The sequence below is a fragment of the Tarenaya hassleriana genome, unplaced genomic scaffold, assembly GCF_000463585.1.
Source record: "Tarenaya hassleriana unplaced genomic scaffold, ASM46358v1 Cleome37, whole genome shotgun sequence".
Taxonomy (NCBI): Eukaryota; Viridiplantae; Streptophyta; class Magnoliopsida; order Brassicales; family Cleomaceae; genus Tarenaya; species Tarenaya hassleriana.
In genome coordinates, this window is record NW_010966725.1 from 1189294 (window position 1) to 1210505 (window position 21212).

At 41.8% G+C, this 21212-nt stretch overlaps 5 protein-coding genes and 1 pseudogene across 7 annotated transcripts; 4 read left to right on the plus strand and 2 right to left on the minus strand.

Moving 5' to 3' along the window:
* Nucleotides 1-2959, plus strand: LOC104822737 (mitochondrial import inner membrane translocase subunit TIM50-like). Of its 3 annotated transcripts, XM_010554071.2 has the most exons (11): nt 1-365; nt 653-741; nt 1108-1144; nt 1246-1307; nt 1408-1521; nt 1717-1821; nt 1909-2007; nt 2088-2244; nt 2328-2430; nt 2500-2556; nt 2938-2959. In XM_010554071.2, the coding sequence occupies exons 1-10, from the start codon at nt 80-82 to the stop codon at nt 2543-2545; spliced, it is 1098 nt and encodes a 365-aa protein (XP_010552373.1). In that variant the 5' UTR covers nt 1-79; the 3' UTR covers nt 2546-2556; nt 2938-2959. The 3 variants fall into 3 exon arrangements, with proteins under 3 accessions (XP_010552373.1, XP_010552372.1, XP_010552374.1); XM_010554070.1 differs by lacking the exon at nt 2938-2959 and having other exon boundaries at nt 2500-2718; XM_010554072.1 differs by lacking the exon at nt 2938-2959 and having other exon boundaries at nt 1111-1144; nt 2500-2718.
* On the plus strand, nt 2527-4680 carry LOC104822735 (30S ribosomal protein S10, chloroplastic). The gene is made up of 5 exons (XM_010554069.2): nt 2527-2556; nt 2943-3192; nt 3402-3440; nt 3875-4194; nt 4388-4680. Exons 2-4 carry the CDS (start codon nt 2959-2961, stop codon nt 4184-4186), a joined length of 585 nt encoding a protein of 194 aa, XP_010552371.1. The 5' UTR covers nt 2527-2556; nt 2943-2958; the 3' UTR covers nt 4187-4194; nt 4388-4680.
* A 1834-nt stretch (nt 4681-6514) lies between these two features.
* LOC104822738 (serine acetyltransferase 1, chloroplastic-like) lies at nt 6515-7902 on the plus strand. Its single transcript, XM_010554074.1, has one exon. It carries the CDS (start codon nt 6582-6584, stop codon nt 7764-7766), a length of 1185 nt encoding a protein of 394 aa, XP_010552376.1. The 5' UTR covers nt 6515-6581; the 3' UTR covers nt 7767-7902.
* A 124-nt stretch (nt 7903-8026) lies between these two features.
* On the minus strand, nt 8027-9231 carry LOC104822787 (ABC transporter C family member 7-like). The gene is made up of 4 exons (XM_019203554.1): nt 8744-9231; nt 8587-8650; nt 8269-8508; nt 8027-8193 (listed from the first exon to the last, which is right to left on the minus strand). The coding sequence occupies exons 1-4, from the start codon at nt 9053-9055 to the stop codon at nt 8027-8029; spliced, it is 783 nt and encodes a 260-aa protein (XP_019059099.1). The 5' UTR covers nt 9056-9231.
* A 13-nt stretch (nt 9232-9244) lies between these two features.
* LOC104822739 lies at nt 9245-13338 on the minus strand (annotated as a pseudogene).
* Nucleotides 13339-15093: 1755 nt separating this feature from the next.
* On the plus strand, nt 15094-21092 carry LOC104822740 (ABC transporter C family member 3). The gene is made up of 10 exons (XM_010554076.2): nt 15094-17768; nt 17929-18015; nt 18102-18749; nt 18838-19002; nt 19144-19438; nt 19544-19758; nt 19855-20160; nt 20256-20319; nt 20415-20654; nt 20756-21092. Exons 1-10 carry the CDS (start codon nt 15369-15371, stop codon nt 20863-20865), a joined length of 4530 nt encoding a protein of 1509 aa, XP_010552378.1. The 5' UTR covers nt 15094-15368; the 3' UTR covers nt 20866-21092.
* Nucleotides 21093-21212: the final 120 nt, after the last annotated feature.

Consider the following 21212-nt stretch of genomic DNA (forward strand, 5'->3'; position numbering starts at 1 on the left):
TATTATTTCCTTTTTCGTTATCTCTTTCGTCAAAACCCAGCCTAAGTCTTCAACCCCACGGATCAAACAAGAGGAGGAAATGGCGTCGATCGTTCTTCGATCCCGCTTCATCTCGAGATTAGCAAAATTTGGGTCCCGGAATCTGAGGATCTTCTCTTCGGAAGCAGCTTCATCAAATTCCCCGGTTAAGGAGCCGGGAATCTCCGCCGGTCAGTCGATCATCTCCGATCTACCTCCGCCTCAACCGGACGCGGCGGCGGCGGCGGCGGCTCCGGTTAAGGAGCGGAAATTACTTAAGTATCTCACGTACGGAGTCGTCAGCGCGCTCACTGGTGTTACTGCTGCTGCTGGTTACGTCACATATGGTTTGTTCTTGTTTTGCCTTGCCCTCGAATCTTGATTTCGTATGTCTATATTATTCTTCTGGAAATGTGAGGGATGCGAATGTGGTATGATAATGGCGTCGGCATTTGTTTTTCCGAGTTCTGTCTTCAGGTACTTGTGTTTTAATTCTTTCAGAGTCGGTTCTGTATTATTCTTAGTTACATTTAGTTGAGACGTGAAACAATTTTTGTACGGCTTACCGGCGAGTTGTTACCGAGGTTGATAACCTTGGTTCTGTTTATATGAATGTTGTGTCTTTGTGTGGCAGCTTACTCTTTGAATGAAGTTGATGAAAAGGCCAAGGCTTTCCGCGAGTCAGTGAAGAGGGAGCCAGCAGATGATGCCTCGCCCATTGATGTGAGTTCAGTTGATCCCTGTTTCTGAGATTTGGTCTCTCCTTTATTGCTTCCATAACGAAAGGATTTGGTTGATGTGATCGGTCTGTCCTTTGTGTTTAATTTTGTGAAGAAGCTCTAATGCGAGTATCGTTTCACTGGTGTGCTATCTAGTTGACTGTTCTACTATCATATCTTCATGTTTCCATTTGCATTATATTACACTTATTTCATCTGGTTGTTATCTATGTGTGGAAAGATCGTTTCACTGCAGTGCTATTTAGTCTCAAAACTTATAAAACCTACGATTTGTTTCGCTTAAAAGATCACTTTTGTGGTTGTAATGTTGTATGAATTAAAAGGTTCTACATGCACTATTTTTGTGCAGAAGTATCAAGCTTTTCTCTATTCAGCTGCAATGGCAGGTATGACCTTCAGCGCTTCTCTGCTTCTACTAGTCTGCATCTGCAGGCAGCTACTGTCTGCTAAACTTTAGATTTCTTGTTTTTTCTTGTATCTTGTTCAGTTCCGGCAAAAGCAATTGAAATGTATTTAGAGCTGAGGGCACTTGTGGAAGAACATGTTCGAGTAAGCCTTTAGCTGACTCAGAGCATAGTCTAAGTTCATGATTTCTAATCATCTTTTGATACCTTTTCAGAATTCTTATCTTCTCTGGCTTTTACTGTAGGAATTTACTGAACCTCTCTCGGAGAAGCTTCTTCCAGATTTGCATCCTGCGGAACAACATGTCTTCACTCTTGTTCTTGATTTAAATGAGACGCTGCTTTATACAGACTGGAAGGTGATGATCATATTGATTTTGACACGTGGTTGTTTTTTTAAGCCCTAGAATATTCACAACGCATGCTGTAACTGGCTGAGTTCAATAAATATCCGATGGCTCTGAGAATCCAGGTCAAGGAATAGAGTGTCCTTAAACTGATTTATCATTGAAGCAAGATTATCTATGATTTTCTCTTCCTTGGGCTATGTAAAGCGTGACAGAGGGTGGAGGACATTCAAAAGACCTGGTGTTGATGCTTTCCTGGAACATCTTGCCAAGTACTATGAGATCGTCGTGTACTCCGATCAGATGGATATGGTATGCTGTTTGTATTTTCATATAGTCTTTGCTTATGCTCCACGAGAAGAAATTGAATTTTAACTCTTTGTTATTTCTGTCTTGTAGTATGTAGCTCCAGTCTGTGAAAGATTGGACCCGAATCAGTACATACGTTATCGGCTTGCAAAGGGTGCTACAAAATATGAGAACGGAAAGCACTATAGAGTATGCCTCAATTGGTTTTATGTACTTATATCTTCCACCAAAAACTCTGGGACTCAACAGTTTGTAGCTCTCATATGCAGGACCTGTCGAAGCTGAACAGAGATCCTAAGAAGATTCTTTATGTTAGCGGGAATGCATTTGAGACAAGCCTTCAGCCGGAGAATTGCGTGCCGATCAAGCCTTACAAGCTTGAACAGGACGACACGGCCCTGCTAGACCTCATTCCATTCCTCGAATGTAAGTGTATTATTTTATTAATGGTGGGAGTTGTTTTAGAATGGAAGTGTGTGTTGACAGATTGGGTTTGGTGAACAATGCAGATGTGGCCCGTAACAGCCCAGCAGACATCAGAACGGTCCTAACGTCTTACGAGAGAAGAGATGTAGCAAAAGAATTCCGAGAGCGTTCACGAGAGTATCAAAGGTGATTCTCGCAAATCTTGTGAATGATAATGGATGTATGGTTTGGTTGATGACGGATGATGATGAGCAGGCGGATGCAAGAACAACGTGGGCAAGGCCGATTCTGGAGGCGTTGAAGGACGAACAGGTAAGAAAGGCTGTTTCTGTGTGTATAGAGCATTTTGATGGAGAGAGACGAAGTTTTGTTTTGTTCCTCCGTCGCTTGGGCTAAGATACTTCGAATCATCTCCGAAATGGGATTCAGAATTTTCCATCGGTTTTGTTGCATTTTTGTCTCCGTGTTTTGGTTCATCTCCGAAGTCAACTATATTATTACATATACTATACATAATATAGTTATAATAAACCTGCCGAGCTCGTAATATAATACTGTTATTTTAAAGGCCTAAAATATATAATTTAGTTCTACAGCCCAATGGGTATAATTTGGTATGGGCTTTTATGCTATATGGGTTTTAAATAATAATACATTTTGGTTTTTTTTGGATAACTCTCTCCTGAACTGAAGAACAGAGTGATCCTTTCGTCCATGGCGGTTTCTTCTGTATCCTCTATCCTTTTGCCCTCTCTCGTAATCCCAACTTCTTCTGCTTCTAACTCTAAACAAAAGATCTCTCCCTTCTCCTTGCTTTCCTCTTCTATCCATGGCGGCTTCGGTTCCTGCGTCCTTATACCCTCCTCGTCGTCAAGGGTCTTCGCTGCTCCTCAAGCCCTCGACCCAGCTCCTGAAATCCTCGAAGAATCCGGTTCCCATGACTCCGAGGTACACATTTCGCTCTCTGTCGTTGCTGGAATCTTCGCGTATTGAAAAATGCGGGACTTTCTGTTTGGCTACTGAGACAAATTTCTCACCTTTTCCTCTCTTTTGGTAAATTCGGCTCCCACATGAGCTTAATCGAAATGCAAAGGTTACGCTTGGTGAACACTCATTTTCTTTTTCTGATTTGTCCATTGTTTCTCGTGCGAATTCAGGCTCCAAGCGTTCCTTCGATCAGTGCAGATGTGGATAAGGTACTCCATGAAATGAATTGGTTGCCTTTCACCAGATTCTACTCACCACATATATATCCTGACAAGCTGCAACAGTACTCGAATGTCACTCTGTTGGGGAACTTCTATTTCTGGTTTGCTATATTGTTTTAGCCTTAGGAAGTTTGCTATCCTCCTGAAGTGATGTCCTTTACCATTTTCTTAGTATATTCTTGTACAGTTGGGAACAACTGTTACCAGATAACGGTAGAGATTAGTGTAAGCCTTGAGGAATATTTTACTCGGGAAGGCTCTAAGATTTGTCTGAATTACTGTTATCTTTTGGTATTTTATGATGCATTGCCAATATTCCTTTGTTTATGGGTGAAACATGAGTTTGTGCTAGTAGAGTTTTGTTTCAAGGCTTCTATTCAGCGGAAATTGCATCTCTTTAAGATGACGGATCTCGTTGGCAGATGGCGCCAAAGCAAAAGATTAGGATCAAGCTTAGGTCTTACTGGGTGCCTCTCATCGAGGACTCATGCAAGCAGATACTCGAGTCGGCAAGAAATACCAACGCAAAGACAATGGGTCCGGTGCCATTACCGACCAAGAAACGTATCTACTGTGTTCTCAAGTCCCCGCACGTCCACAAGGACGCAAGGTTCCATTTTGAAATCAGGACCCATCAGCGCTTGATCGACATTCTGCACCCTACAGCCCAAACGATCGATTCTTTGATGCAACTTGATCTTCCTGCTGGAGTAGATGTTGAGGTGAAGCTCTGAAGGCACAGGTAATCTCTTTACTTGGATTTGCAAAATATAATATGTGTATATCTCTCTGTCTTTGCTGAGCATGTAAACTCCATTATCTCTAGTTGAGTTTCTACCTATCTGTTCACTGAGCTTCTTCACCAGGTGTTGTTAAGATGCTTCTGCGTCTTTCCATATTCAGCTCTGACCAAGTTTTGTTATTTCCTTTCTCAGCAACGTATGATCGTCCCCCCATAGGACTCACCGCATGAACAGAAACTGTTTCAGATCAACTGCACTGGTAAGCCGAAATGGAACCCTGGTATCTACCAAGATGCGAGTGAGCCACAGCTCCTATCAAAGCTTGAATCTTTTTCCTTAGAAGCCGTTTGGCTCTTTGTGTGTGTGGGTTGGCCGGAACATTTGTATAATATTATGATATTTAACAAAAAAGAAACAAGTGTGGAGAATATTAAAACCCTCATGCCATATGCTTTTAAGATATTGGTGTGACTAATATTCGTTTAGGACAGACAAAGAAAAAGAACGATAACAAGTCTTGTGGCACCATCCATTTTATCTTTTTATTTCTTCCAAAAAATCATTCGAATAAATTTGCAATCTAGAAAGTGCGTCTTGTCATGTCAGTGGTATGGTTAAAATATCGCCCACAAACGTTCCTAATAATAAAACGATTGTATATGTGACATTTTCTTTGTTTTCTTAAAAAATGTGAAATCATCTAAAACAACTAATATTCTTTTTCCTTTGGAAATTATTTTTGTTGGAGTTTGTTTTATTTTTCAAAAATATTTGTTTGAAGATGAAAGAGATTTTATGTATTGGAATAGTGAGGAAAAGGAATGAGCAAATAAATGCTCTCTAGGAACTTGAAGGGTCAGAAATTTTCAATGGCTGAAATTGAAATACCCGAGAGAAAGAACCTTTATATTTTTAAATTTTCTTTTATAGTATAAAGTAATTTCTGGATCTCGTAAAATGTATACCAACGAAATTGGAGGGCCCCCAAAGCGTGGCATTTGATGTGCCCTTCGATGGTTCACACAATTTTGATTGTTGTCTTGTTATCGATATTCTTTTGATGCCATTAATAATAAATTTAATTGCATCTCTCTCTCTCTCTAATTTGGCTTAATGATGGTGACTTGTAACATTTTTGTAACGTCTTATATTATCTCATCAAATTTTAAAAATAGTAGCTAATAATATCAGTGTCAATAAAAAGTCAGTAAAGACGGTCCTAGTTGAAAATTCCAAGTAGTAATCGATTAGATATTCTTTAGTCTTTACCACTGGAATTGGGATTTTGGGGAGTCAAAGTCAAAGGCCACCACACATGAGGCTGCTGCTGCTGCGTCACGGTTTGCTCAGGCAAACAAATATATGTATATGTTTTGTACCCTTTTTTTTTTTATATATATTGGGAAACTCCGTGACTACCTACCCGTACAAACGGAGACGAATTGGCTATCACCAGCGCCTAACAGTCTCCCACCGGACCTGGCCACCAGGTGCGCCTAACGTTCGGGTCGTAGTTGGGTTTAGGCGCATGCGGATCAAACCCCAAGCCCACACACACGAGCCTACAACACACACGTAGGAGATAAATCAACTCATTATGATAGGTTGACATGCGAACATGTCAGAGAAAAGGAGACGGCAGGATTCGATCCCCCACCTCAAGGAGTTGCCTCCTGCTCCCTATCACCTGATCTGGCCCCGAAGGGCCTTAAAATGTATATTTTACCATAAGATCACATTTTTTTTATACAGTAACAGGAAAGAAGCATTCTCTTACTCTAGATGATATTGGACCACCGACTAAGAGAGTGTGTGTGTATATACATATGTTGGGTAACATGAGACTGTTGAGATCATCCATTGTTGATTGTTTTGGTACAAATAAAATGAAAACATGTCTAAATAAAAGGAGGAACAAAAAGTAGGTGGCACCAAAAACATGTGAAGGAGCATCTTCTCTTTCCCAATGTATCCCTAAACGCACACACATCAATAACCACGTTACATGTTATCTAATGTAATTTAATTTATCCACTATTCCATTTGATTCAAGTTTTTCTCACACCTTAGAAGTAGGTGGATTAAAGAAGAATGATATAATTTAATTATAATAAAATTACTTTTAGATTCGTGTTAGAACTTAGAAGTAGTTGGTTCAAAATACAAAAAAAAAACGATAATATAAAATATTTGTTTTCGAGTGAAAAAATAATACGTTGTTATATCAATGATTGCTCGTTAAACTATTTTTAGCCCATGAGGGGAGTGAGAGAGCCCTTATAAATGATGTGTATATAGTAGTGATGTGTACATCTTCTTTACCTCTCCCATTTTCCATCAGTATTTTAAAAGAAAAAAACTTTTTTCCCGAGAAAATTTCATTCCCATGTTCCCGGTCGCAGGTCGCCGCCATTTCTCCCTCTCCCTATATAAGCTCCGTTGGTCTTCTCAGCAAAAGCATGGCCTTCTCCCTCCCTCTTCTCTCCCTCTAATCGCGTCGCTCAACTCTTCTCCTTCCAACAATAGTCTCCAAACCTCCTCTGCTCCCATGGCGGCGTGCATCGACACGGCAAGAACTGGGAAACCCCAGCTTTCTCGCCATCCCAACAGGCCTCAGGACGATGATTCTGGGTTCCGGTACCTGAATTTCTACCGACCCAGTTTCTCGGATCGGATTTCCCAAGTGCCCATCAACGGGAACCAGACGAAAACCCTCCACACTCGCCCCCTCGTCGACGATCTCGACGTTGACACCGGAATCGACCATGTCTGGACGAAGATGCAAGAAGAAGCGAAATCCGACGTCGAGCGGGAACCCATTTTGTCGAGCTACTATTACGCTTCGATTCTTTCTCATCGATCTCTGGAGACCGCGTTGGCGAATATCCTCTCCATTAAACTCAGCAATTCGAATTTACCCAGCAACACGCTCTTCGATCTGTTCTTCAGCGTTCTTGAAGAAGACCCCGATATCGTGGAATCCGTGAAGTATGACCTTTTGGCGGTCAAGGAACGAGATCCAGCCTGCATAAGCTACGTCCATTGTTTCCTCACCTTCAAGGGTTTTCTCGCATGCCAAGCGCATCGGATCGCTCACAAGCTCTGGTCCCAAAACCGGAAAATCTTGGCTTTGCTGATTCAGAACAGAGTATCGGAGGCTTTCGCCGTCGATTTCCATCCGGGAGCGAAGATCGGACGCGGGATTTTACTGGACCACGCGACCGCCGTTGTGATCGGAGAGACTGCGGTTGTGGGAAACAACGTCTCGATCCTCCACAACGTGACGCTCGGAGGAACAGGGAAACAGAGTGGTGATCGTCACCCGAGGATCGGCGATGGGGTTTTGATAGGAGCAGGGACTTGTATCCTGGGGAACATCAAGATCGGAGACGGAGCCAAGATCGGAGCTGGCTCGGTGGTGCTGAAGGACGTGCCGCCGAGAACGACGGCAGTGGGAAATCCGGCGAGATTGATGGGTGGGAAGGTGAATCCTGTGAAGCTTGACAAGATTCCGGGTCTAACCATGGACCAGACATCTCATATATCAGAATGGTCTGATTATGTAATATAAAAAAGTTGTTGTCTTTGTGGATTTTAGCTTTGAGAGTTGTTCTCCTACTGAATATAGGCTGCATGAGGATGTTGCATGGTTCTTCACTAAATCAAATAATGTGAATTCGTATGGTCACTCCATTTACCAGAGAGCAGATTTCAAAGTGTTACTTGGTAAACACTTGCTTACAGTGACCTCACTTCTGCTCTCTTTTACTCTCCTTGTCAATGGCAATCTATTTCCGTTTCCTGTAAACATAGAACCTGAACATCTCATAATCATTGCCCTGTTGCCATTACAACAAATGCATTGTCTTGCTCTTTGATTCTCAGGGCTTTTCTGAAACTGGGATCTGATCTCTCTGTGTATTCAGCCACGAGCTTGGCGAAAGATGAAAACTTGTCTTCCAACAATCTTGCAGGTGAGTCATGTTCCTCGATAAGACCTGCACATAGGAACATAATGCTTGTGTTACTCATTGCTTCGCAGTCTGAGAAATGGTTTGGTGCAATCTGATTACCTTGGTTTAGGACTACAACCATATCACTGTCTATGACAGAGGATATTCTGTGGGCTATGGTAATTATTGTGCAGTTTGAAAAGTGTTGTCTCAACGTCTGCTGAATCAGGTTGTCAGTTGCGGTATCGACAGAAGCAGTGGCTTCATCAAGAACCAACACTTTGCTTTTCTTGAGCAAGACCCTCCCAAGACACACCAGTTGCCTCTGCCCCATACTCCAGTTCTGTCCATTCTCCGCTACTGCAATATCCCATGTTTCGTCAAACCATAATGCAGAACATACAATCATCCAACACGGAACTTGTACATTCGTACTACCTGAAGAATCTAGCTTCCCTTCCTTCTTCCTTACTTCATCTCCAAGCTGGCACTTGTCGAGGGCCTAAAGAGCAAAGACAGGAAAACAACAGCATAAGAAGCTTCCCTTGTCATCTGTCATCTGCAGACAATTTTCCAGAAACAAAAGTCGACTAACCTCCCAGATTTGTTCGTCAGTGTACTCTTCGAGTGGGTCTAAGTTACTCCGAACAGTTCCTTCAAACATGGTCGGATCTTGAGGTATGATACTTAGCCTAGAGCGCAAATCATGCAACCCAATCATCAAGATATTTACTCCGTCGATCCTGATTTCTCCAGCTGAAGGTTCCATGATCCGGAAAAGAGCTTGTATCAAAGTTGATTTGCCGGTTCCTGTTCTTCCAACGATTCCTGTTTTCAAGCCTCCTGGGAACGTGCATGTTAATCCACGCAGCACCAGAGGCAAATGCCCACCATATCTTACCTGCATATGTTTTCATCATTCAGTGTTACAAGAAGAAGTAAACCATGAGTTCGTAAACTCGATGGAAACAGTAACGGTGGAGTCTGAATCACCTGCAGATTGCAGATATTAACTTCTCCATGCGAAGGCCAAGATTTCTCAGGCCGATTTGATTCTACCACGAGAAGTGCTTCAGTTGGAATGTCTGTGTATTGAAGTATTCTCTCCACAGATATGATTTTGTTCTCGAGATAACAGAGAACCCATACAAGCCAATCCAACAAACCATTCAAGTTCAGCGCATATGTCACCGCTAATCCCGCAATGCCTGCGAGAAGAAGAGAAAACAATGCAAATAGGAAAAGGTAAAGAGTTTTGGGATCCGAGGAAAGCAGAAAACATATTTTGATGCGAGGGAAGTGGACTCACTTGGATTAATGACTCCTTGAGGCACAGATACCAAAAGAACAAGTGACAATGCAAAAGCGACGGTGCATAATACATCGAGGCGGAAGCTGAGCCATTCTGTTGCTCCGGCGGAGTGGAACACGACCCGAGAATAGCAGTCACTCAGCCTCATGTTGTCTTTGCAGAATCTCGACTTTTGATCGAAGCTCCTGATAGTTGTTATGCCCGAAAGTGTTTCGGAGAAATGCTGTATCAAAGGCGATCTGCTTACTCCAGCTATCCTTGTGATTTCCCGAGCTGCTGATATGTAATGTTGCTGCATATACAAATGTTTACGCTTCATTTGACATCATCATAATGAAGTGATGATACCTCAATAAATTCAACATGAAATCTTGGATTTGCATAGTGTTTCAAGAACGATTTCTTGATGAAGGATTGGATAGGAGGAATAATACCTGATACCAGAAGCAAGCTGCAATCACGGGGATAAATGCAATGAGAACCTGCCAAGAGACCTGAACCATCACCCCGATAACTCCTAATACGCTGATAGCAGCGGTAGCAAAAGACGCAAACTGATTCGGTAATTCCAAATCCACGGTACTTTGGTCCGTCGAGGCCTAAAAACAAGGTTGGAAGCCACGTTTATCAGAGCAAGAAACTCAATGAATCTGATGAATAAAAACAGGCTGTGATTGTTACTAACTCTATTCAGAATCCGACCCGTCGGGGTGGTGTCGAAGAAGGACATCGGGGCACGGAAAACACGTAGATGCATTTGGTTGAAGAGTTCAGTAGCAATCTTGAGACCGACAATTGCAACAAGGATTGCTCTGATGAGAATGCAGAAAGAACTCATAACGGCTAAACCTACGTATACTATAATCAACGTAGAGCCGTTCACCAGAGGTTCCAGGTCAGCGGAGATAGGAGTCACCCGAGCCATCCAATACTCGCTTCCGATCTTTAGAAGGTGGAAGAGAACCTGAACTAACAGTATGAAGGGAACAAGGGTTCCTCCATACGCTAGAGTCAGATATTTCCAGTACACTTTGAACCCGACTTTACCTTTCTCCCTCTCTTCTTCTTGAACTTGTCTTTGTGGCTCAGATGAATCTTCTTCTTCTTCTCTGATTCCTCCATTACTCTCTGTATTTGCTGCATTTTCAGCCGAAACTCTGTGTTCTTTTCCTGAAACACTTCCTTTTTCAATTGAATCAACAGATGCTAAGGCTTCATTATGTGCTCCTACAAGTTCCATGAAATCTGTTCCTGAACTGAGGATTTCGCTGTACTTCCCAGCTTGTGTGATCGTCCCGTCCCTCATAACCTACCGAGAATGATTTTCATTCCGTTCTTTTTCTCATCTGAATTAGAAAAAGAAGGCAAGACGGTGGATATAGAACAAGTCACTTACCAGTATAAGATCAGCAGAAGGCAGGAATTCAACTTGATGAGTTACATATATGACTGTTTTGTTATTCAGAAGGCCCATCAAGACTTCCTGTTATCATGACAATGAAGTATCATGTATCACTGTAACATGAATCATAACATAAGGATGTGCTCTGAAATATATGGAATCTCTTATTACCTTGAAGAGATGCGAGCCAGTATGAGCATCTACTGCACTGAAAGGATCATCAAACAAATAGATATCTGCGTTTTGGTAGAGAGCTCGAGCGATCTGTATACGTTGCTTCTGTCCACCGCTTAAGTTTATACCTCTTTCCCCGATGACTGTCTGATCCCCGAATGGAAGTATAGCCAAGTCTTTACTCAAAGAACAAGCTTCAACAACTCTTTCATACCATTCTCTTTCCATTGGCTTGCCAAACAGAATGTTCTCTTCAATCTTTCCACTCTGAATCCATGGTGATTGTGAGACATATGCTTTTGTCCCACAAATCTTCAGATTTCCAGATTTCTTGGGTACTTCCCCGAGTATAGATGAAAGCAAGCTCGATTTTCCCGATCCGACAGACCCACATATTGCAACTTTCAGACCTTGATTTACTTTGAAACTGATTTCTCTTAAAGTCGGGTTAAGAGACGAGGCATCCCAAGAGAAAGCTCCATTGTTTACTTCTACCGCAATGTCGGAACTACCAGAAGGAAGTATCTCCGCAGCATCTGACTGCAAATCATCTTGACAAAGAAAAGATGTGATTCTGTTGAGATACCTTTGACTGAACGAACGTTGAGATCATATCAGGAAGTTGGTAGACAGGTTCTTGCATAATTCTAAACGTTGCAAGAGCCGACAGTATCTTTCCTGATTCAAGAGGAATTCCAAGAAGCAGACAAGCACCGAATGTGCATGCTGACACAAAAGAAGTCGAATTATACAGAACGGAAGTGATTACTGCAGAGTTATACACAAAGTTTTTCAAACACCCTGCTTCTTGACGCCTCAGCTCGAGAATCTTATCAAGAAACTTCATTTCCCACCCCTGAAGTTTAAGAATCTTCATGTTCAGTAAGATCTCAGAGGTTTTCTTCATCCGGGTATCTTTCGATTCCATTAACTTGTCCTGAAACTTCTCTTCCAGTTTTGCAAACGGAAAATTCACCAGCATAACCACTAAGGTTGCAGCAAATGCTACAAATGATGCAAGGCCAAGACTTTTGTACAGAATCAACAAAGCCAGAGTGACTTGTAACACTGCTAACCAAGGGTCATGAAGGTACCAACACAGATCAGCGATTCTCCCAACATCAACCGTCATGAGATTTATGATCTCTCCACTTGTTTGTCTCTGCTCTGAATGAGATGGAAGGGTCAGGCTCTTTTCATAGATCATTGAGACCAGTACCGATCTCATTCTAACCCCTGCTTTTACCAACCTAAAGTACCCGTGCGTGTGTGATAAACACTCCACAACCTTGGCAATGAAGAAAGTTGTCACTAGAACATACCCTTCGTTTCTGTACTGTCTCCTGCCATTCAAGAACTGAACAAAAGTGTCCATGAGGTACGGCCCAACATAGATAGAGACAGAGTGTAGAAGAGCAAGTAAACCTGACACGAAAATATCTAGCGGCGCTATGAAGAACAACGCCTTTAGAAGCTTAAACTTTGTCACATTCCTATCGAGTCCATTCCTAAAGATCTGAAATAGCCCTTCTACTCTGTCGCTAGGGTCAAGTCCGGGAATGTCCTCTGCATCTATAGTCTTCTGGTTCCCTAAAGCAATCAAAGGATTCATCCATGAGAAACTCACTATGCTAAGGATCCCGGCCTTCGAATAAGGTGTGGCGTCATCACTGGCTTTGCCTTTCCTTGACTCTGCACTATCTGTAGCATCCAGGAGCGGCTCTTTCAGAAGGTCCATGCTTTCATTACCCTCTTTCCTTGGGAAACAAGCATAACACAGAAACAAACCGATGCTGGCAGCCATTACATCAGACGTAACAAGGTGAATAGGTACCGGTTTGTGTCTCTTGTACAGAACAACGTCCAGCACAACGCGACAACAAGAAGCAACAGAGTAGAGAACCCACCATATTCTCAGAGAAAACGGGAACTTTTGGTTCAGAGAAGGACAAGGGAAGAGAGAGTTCAAGTAGATGGAAATGGCGGCCCAAGCAATGGTCGCCAAGAGAAAATCAAGCGTGTTGATTGGTTCACAGTGAAACCAACCGTTTCCATGGAAACTCAAGAGGAACAGCACCAGATTTAAGACAGACAGAGTCACAGAGGATAAAAGAGCAAACTTGAGATACTTTAGAGGCGGCATGATATTGTTGTTGAATCTTTCGTCGTCGTCTCTGCTTTGGCCGACCTTCACTTTGTTGCAAACCCATGAGCCAAACAGTGTCAGCAATAACAGCAGATGCAAGAAAATGGAAGATCCTGGATCATTACTCATACTAGGATCTTTTACACAACTTCTCTCTTGTGGCGATTTCTTCTTCTTCTTCTTCTTCTTGGTGATGTCAATGTGAAAATTATATGTGCTGCGTCAACTTATAGCAGACGAATTGAGGAACAAAGTCGGGTAAAAAGGGAAATTATAAGACGAATAGGGAAGATTCAAAATGCTTACCAAAAACATAAATCGACGACGTTTGCATATGAGGAAGAAGAAATCAAATTTAAACGGTTTACAAGCGAGAAAGGGAAATCAACTGTGTGGAATGTGTTTGGTGCATGCATCGTCTGTTTTCAAATGTGTATGAAAATTTATTTTTTTCATGCAAGATTTGATTGTTATTTCTTATTTCCGGTTAAGGAGAGTATATAAAAATAACGTGTGATTGGTCAAGAAAATAGTATCATCGCAGAATACTTTATGGGGAGATTGAGGGATTCATTTAATGCATTTCATTGGTTTGTAGTTGCTTGGGCACCAAGCAAATGAAGAGGATCCCAATAGATGATAATGGTTGGAGTCAAAGGGAGTGACGGAGGGGATGACGAAACCTCCGAGAATTTTCGTATACAAAGAAGCATATGTCGATTCCCATGACAAAAAGCAAAGATCCCATATCCCTTTTGATCTTTGGTCTCCCACTCGTGAAACTCTCATTAATTATGGAATCTATTTATGAAATTAGAGATATTATGCCAGAAATAAGAGGAGAGAAACACCCTCACGTGACCTACAAAACCAACTTCGTCTTCTGTCCGGTGGTCTGTATTGTTTTGTTACTTTTACATTTAATTGTTTTCTCGTTAGTTCGAATTCGATTTGACTATGGTAATATATCGTTGGATTCTGTGCATTGAATTCAAATATTCATAGACAAAAACAAAACCATATATTTTAGAGATGTTTAAAGAGGAAAATAAAATTGGTGTAAATATCTCGGTGGGCGAAGGTCTTCATTACAAATAGATGGACATGGTTATTAACATTTCACAATTAAAAAAAATACTTGGGAGAGTTGACGAATAAATACGGAAATCATTTACAAGTTAATGGCAAACCCAGTTTCTTTCTTTACGGTCACCTAGACAATGACATTAACCACTTATGTTCCAAGTTTTTTTTAATGGTTACAAGTCTATTGTCCCGAATTATTATTATTATTATTATTTTTAATTTATAAATGGTAAGGGATCAATCAAAGGCAAAAACAACTTTGTCATTAGAGACAGAATAGTCAAACACAATCGTTTTGGAAAAATGAGGCACCATGGGAAAATGATATAAATATCCTAACAAAACCCACTTACTATTTATTATTATTATGATTATTGGTACAGTACACTGAATCTGACACAATGGACCGACGCTTACTGCTCTGTTATTATTGGGGAATGAAACGTATTATAAAAATAATTATCACCTCATACGATAAAATAAGCCGATCGAAGGAACATGAGGTAAAATAATAGAGACCTATAGCGTTATATTCAAGAACATCGAGATTTCGATTTTTTTACAGCACACACATAATTAGATTTCACGATATAACGTTAGTGTAAATTTTTATGGTTTTAATAAATATTTTGTATATTTCTGTCAACATAAATAAATACCCTAATAAAATGTTTTTTTTTTTTGTAAAACAGCGAAATTCATTAGGTTAAAAACTCGAAAGACTAATTAAACAAAATATAAAAAAAGGAAATCGCAACAGAAACAGATTGCATACAGAAACGAGTCTGAACAGAAACAGATTCGATGACAAAGATCAGATTAATTATTTATCATCTCTCTCTCTCTTAATACCAAAGCAAAACTACGGCCACAGGAACAGCTTCTTTCTTTTTGACGTCCTCTCTCTTTTGTCTTATTGCGGTGGAGCTCGGGGACCTCCCTTCGTCTCCGTTTCGTGAATCGTGCTCATCAAGGAACGACTTTCCCACGATATTTGGATTCATTGACTCGCCCAGTCTATAAATCTCTCTCTCGATGACAATTCTATACCCCTAATCTGACCCACCTCCTGAAATCATCGAAAACAGAGAACACCAATCATGGACTTCCTCGGCTCTACCACCCACAACGGTATGTCGACGATGTTGTTCTCGTTTTCGGAATCTGTAATGTATTCAAAGCTTGGGTCTTTTCTTCTTAAACCCCTTTTCCTACGTGGGGTTTCTGGTTTCTTGCACCTCCTTTTGTTGCTGATTATGTTCTGTTCATGGGTTTGTAAGAAAGTGGGGGGTTCGGGTATTATGGGTTTGAAGGATGAACGGTTTAAGGAAATGAGCGGTTTAGCAAATACACCGGCTCTTTTCTGCAGTTTAGGCCTGTCTCTCATCAATCTTGTGATGATGTCGCTGAGTTGTTTCTATTGGTATCAGAGCTCTTGGTCTGATGATTACCAGCTAGTTTCTTCCGTAGGATTTCTATTGGCAGCTATTGCTTGGGCCTCTGTTTCGATTTACTCGCATCGCTGCAGGGCTGATGAGCAAAAGTTGCCGTTTCTGCTAGGACTTTGGCTGGTTTTCTATTTCGCTGTTTCTTGTTTCTGTCTTGTTGTAGACATTGTTTTGTACAAGAGACGCGAACTAGTACCAGTTCTCCTGTTAGTGTATGACGTAGTTACGGTTAGCATCGGCATGTTTCTCTGTTATGTTGCTTTCCTAAGGAAATTGGGAGGCAAAAGCAGTGAACCTCTGGAAGAACCCCTCCTAAACGGTGTCGATGGCACAGCAGAGCCTGATACAGCCAATGAGAGTAAGGAGGGAACTCCTTACTCAAGTGCTGGGATCCTCAGTCTTTTGACATTCTCATGGATGACTCCACTGATAGACTCTGGAAATAAGAAGACCATTGACCTTGAGGATGTTCCTCAACTTGATAGTGGTGATAGTGTAGTTGGGTTGGCCCCAGTTTTTAGGAGCAAGCTTCAATCAGATACTGGTGAGAGCAGTGGGGTGACCACACTTAAGCTTGTAAACGCACTGTTCTTCTCGGCAAAGTGGGAAATTCTCTTGACGGCTTTCTTTGCTTTCGTCTACACGGTTGCCTCATACGTAGGGCCCGCTCTCATTGACACTTTTGTTCAGTACCTAAATGGACGAAGGCTGTTCAAAAATGAAGGATATGTGTTGGTCACTTCTTTCTTTGTTGCTAAGCTTGTGGAGTGCCTCTCACAAAGGCATTGGTTCTTCAGATTGCAGAAGGTGGGGATTAGGATGAGATCTGCATTGGTCGCGATGATCTACGAAAAGGGTTTAACCCTTTCGTGCCAGTCAAAGCAGGGACACACCAGCGGGGAGATTATAAATTTTATGACAGTGGATGCTGAGAGGATTGGTGATTTTAGTTGGTACATGCATGACCCTTGGATGGTTGTTTTGCAAGTCTGTTTAGCTCTTTGGATCTTGTATAGAAATCTTGGGCTAGCATCAATAGCTGCTTTAGTTGCTACTGTTCTAGTTATGCTGGTGAATTTTCCGTTCGGGAGAATGCAAGAGAAGTTTCAGGACAAGCTAATGACATCCAAGGACAAAAGGATGAAATCAACGTCCGAGATCTTAAGGAACATGAGGATTCTCAAACTTCAGGGGTGGGAGATGAAGTTTCTGTCCAAGATCGGAGACCTCAGGAAAGATGAGGAAGGATGGCTGAAAAGGTTTGTCTATAACTCGGCAGTTATAAGCTTTTTTTTCTGGGGGGCTCCTACTCTGGTGTCCGTCTGCACATTTGGTGCTTGTATGTTTCTGGGAATTCCCCTGGAATCTGGGAAAATACTGTCTGCTCTGGCAACCTTCAGGATTTTGCAAGAGCCAATCTACAATCTTCCTGACACAATATCCATGATTGTTCAGACAAAAGTCTCCCTTGATAGAATCGCATCTTTCCTTCGTCTAGACGATTTACAGTCAGATGTGGTGGAGAGACTTCCTAGGGAGAGTTCAGACATGGCAGTAGAAGTAACCAATGGTACTTTCTCTTGGGATGTGTCATCTTCTCACCCAACTTTGAAAGACATTAGTTTCAAAGCCTTTCATGGGATGAGAGTTGCAGTTTGTGGTACTGTTGGCTCGGGGAAATCGAGCTTACTTTCATCCATACTCGGAGAAGTACCTAAGATATCTGGAAGTCTTAAGGTCTGTGGAACGAAGGCCTATGTTGCACAATCGCCTTGGATTCAGAGCGGTAAAATTGAAGATAACATTCTGTTTGGTAAGCCAATGGAGAGAACACGATATGAAAGGGTACTTGAAGCATGTTCTTTGAATAAAGATCTGGAGATACTTTCGTTTGGCGATCAGACTGTTATTGGGGAAAGAGGTATCAATTTGAGCGGTGGGCAGAAGCAAAGGATACAGATCGCACGTGCTCTCTACCAAGACACAGATATCTATCTGTTCGATGATCCTTTCAGTGCTGTTGATGCTCATACAGGGTCACATCTCTTTAAGGTACAGTTTTCATTTTTACCTGTAATTGTGATTTCTAGTTTCTCTCTTATATAAGTTACTACATGGTGAGAATCTTTTATTTAAGACCATGTGATGAGTTGTGTCTCATTTGCATCATCTGTTCAGTAGAGTATGATTTTCATTTGAACTGTTCTGACAGGAGGTCTTACTTGGGCTACTGAGCTCGAAAACAGTTATCTATGTAACCCATCAAGTTGAGTTCTTACCTGCAGCTGATCTCATTCTGGTATGTGGATAATCTGTGTTATCTTCTCTGTTTTTTCTTAAACCGTTGATACATTGAATGACCTTGGTTAACTCTCTATTGCTCAGGTCATGAAAGATGGGAAGATCACCCAAGCTGGAAAGTACAGTGATATTCTAAATTCTGGAACAGATTTCATGGAGCTTGTAGGCGCCCATCAGGAGGCTTTGTCAGTAGTTGATTCTGTTGATGCCAGGTCTAATTCCATTGATACAACCTTTGGTGAGGGAAAAGGTGTAGTGAGTGATGATATTGGGCATGAGCCGAAAGAAGAAAAGGAGGACGGGGAGAAGAATAAAGCAGACTCTGGTGAGCCGAAAGGACAACTGGTCGAGGAGGAAGAGAGGGAGAAAGGAAGTGTTGCTTTGACGGTGTACTGGAAATATATAACGATGGCTTATGGAGGAGCCCTTGTGCCCTTTATATTGTTAGCACAGATACTCTTTCAGGTTCTACAGATTGGAAGCAACTACTGGATGGCCTGGGCCACTCCTGTTTCTGAGGAAGAAGAACCTCCAGTGAACGGCTCGACGTTAATGATTGTGTATGTGGCTTTGGCCCTTGGAAGTTCTCTCTGCATTCTTGCAAGAGCCACACTTCTCGTTACGGCCGGTTACAAGGCTGCCACTGAACTCTTCCATAGGATGCACCACTGCATCTTCCGTGCCCCGATGTCTTTCTTTGATTCCACTCCAAGTGGACGGATCCTGAATAGGGTAAGTTTGTAACTGCATATGTTTATTTGTGTCTTAGTGAGAATTTCTGTTTTCTCTTGTCTGATCAATGTTTGAATTCCTTCTTCAGGCTTCTACTGACCAATCTGCTGTGGATTTGAACATACCATATCAATTTGCGTCAGTTGCTATCACCGTTATCCAGCTTCTTGGAATCGTAGGTGTTATGTCTCAGGTTTCCTGGCAGGTTTTTGTTGTCTTTATCCCTGTAGTTGCCGCCTCTATTTGGTACCAGGTACTGTTCATAATCTTCTCGATCTAGCTATCACTACGTCGAGAATTGACTTGACTCTATGAACAACAATTTAAAGAGATGTACTTTCTTGAAGTCCCCAACACTGATTGTCTAACTTGACAGAACTTTTAAACTGTGCAGCGATATTACATAGCGGCTGCACGGGAACTTGCTCGGTTAATCGGAGTATGCAAAGCCCCTCTGATACAGCATTTTGCTGAAACAATTTCGGGGTCAACAACCATCAGGAGCTTCGACCAAGAATCGAGATTTCGTTCTGATAACATGAGGCTAAGTGATGGTTATTCCAGGCCCAAATTCTATTCCGCTGGAGCGATGGAATGGCTTTGCTTCCGCCTGGATATGTTATCTTCTCTCACATTTGCCTTTTCTCTGATTTTCTTGATCTCCATACCCACTGGAGTCATTGATCCGAGTATTTTTTTTTCCCTCGACTTCTTATCCGCGTTAAGAAATTCTTCCCCTTGCTAGTCAACATCTGAGATTGTGTGTTCTTTTCTCTGGTTTGTTGCTTCTCCAGGCATTGCGGGTTTAGCTGTGACTTATGGACTCAATCTTAATATGATGCAAGCTTGGCTGATATGGACTCTCTGTAATCTCGAGAACAAAATCATATCGGTGGAGAGAATACTTCAGTATACTAGCATTCCCAGTGAACCGCCTCTTGTAATAGAATCAAACCGACCTAAGCAATCATGGCCTTCACACGGAGAAGTGGAGATCCGTGATCTTCAGGTATATTTGTGCACTCCGTATTGAAACTTGGTTCTTCAGAGCCTGCTTCTTGTGTCATTTTCTTCATGCCAACTGTGGTTGAACATGACAATGTAGGTTCGATATGCTCCCCATATGCCTCTCGTGCTGAGAGGAATAACATGCACCTTCTCAGGAGGGCTAAAGACAGGAATTGTAGGAAGGACAGGAAGTGGCAAATCGACTTTGATACAGACCCTTTTCCGGATTGTGGAACCATCAGCTGGGGAAATCAGGATTGATGGAGTAGATATCCTAACCATTGGACTGCATGATTTGCGTTCAAGACTAAGCATTATACCTCAAGATCCAACCATGTTTGAAGGCACAGTGAGAAGTAACTTGGATCCTCTTGAAGAGTACACGGATGATCAAATCTGGGAGGTGGGTCAATGTTCTTTCTGAAAATCAGACACGCTCTTTCTTTGGTCAGAGTAAAACTTGCAACTTCAACTGATGTTTCTGCTGTGTGGGTTTAGGCCCTTGACAAGTGCCAACTTGGAGATGAAGTGAGAAGAAAAGAAGGAAAACTCGATTCAATCGGTTAGTTTTGTTCACTGCAAATGGATCACTGTAATGACATTGATGAACCTGTTCTGTGGAACTGATAAAATACTGAAATCTGTGAGTATACACAGTTAACGAGAATGGAGAGAACTGGAGCATGGGGCAGAGGCAACTGGTGTGTCTTGGCAGAGTCTTACTGAAGAGAAGCAAAATATTGGTGCTTGATGAAGCCACTGCTTCGGTTGACACTGCAACTGACAACCTGATTCAGCATACGTTAAGACAACACTTCTCAGATTGCACTGTCATAACCATTGCTCACAGAATATCCTCTGTCATAAACAACGACATGGTTCTGCTTCTGAGCAATGGTTTGTCTGAATGAAACTCTTCATAATCACAAAACATCAAAATGCTTCAAACCAGAAGTATCTTCTCATACTGATAACGAGTTTTTTGTTTTTTTCTGTAGGACTCATCGATGAATATGATTCGCCAGGGAGATTGCTTGAGGACAAGTCATCATCTTTTGCTAAGCTCGTTGCTGAGTACACTGCTAGATCAAATTCTAGTTTTGATTAAAACAAAGGACTCTGTCTCTCCTCTCGAGGGTTAAAACATCAGTTTGCTTGATGACGACGAAAACACAGGACTTCTGAGTCTTGTCTTGGTTCTTCTGGACCACTTATCACCATTTTGTTTTGAGTTTTGTTCTTAGTTTTACTGATTATAGCTTGTAATATTACAGCCAAAGCCAATGGCTCCTATTCAAATTAATGCAATAACAAAGAATGCTTGTTTGGTATCAATTTCACACGTGAATTAAATGTCTTCCAGTACCTTGGTGTTGGTGTAGCTTGATGTAAACCGAACCGCTGTTTCTCGGTTTGGTTCCGGTTTGGTTCCGGTTTAGACGCCTGTGTGGTTCT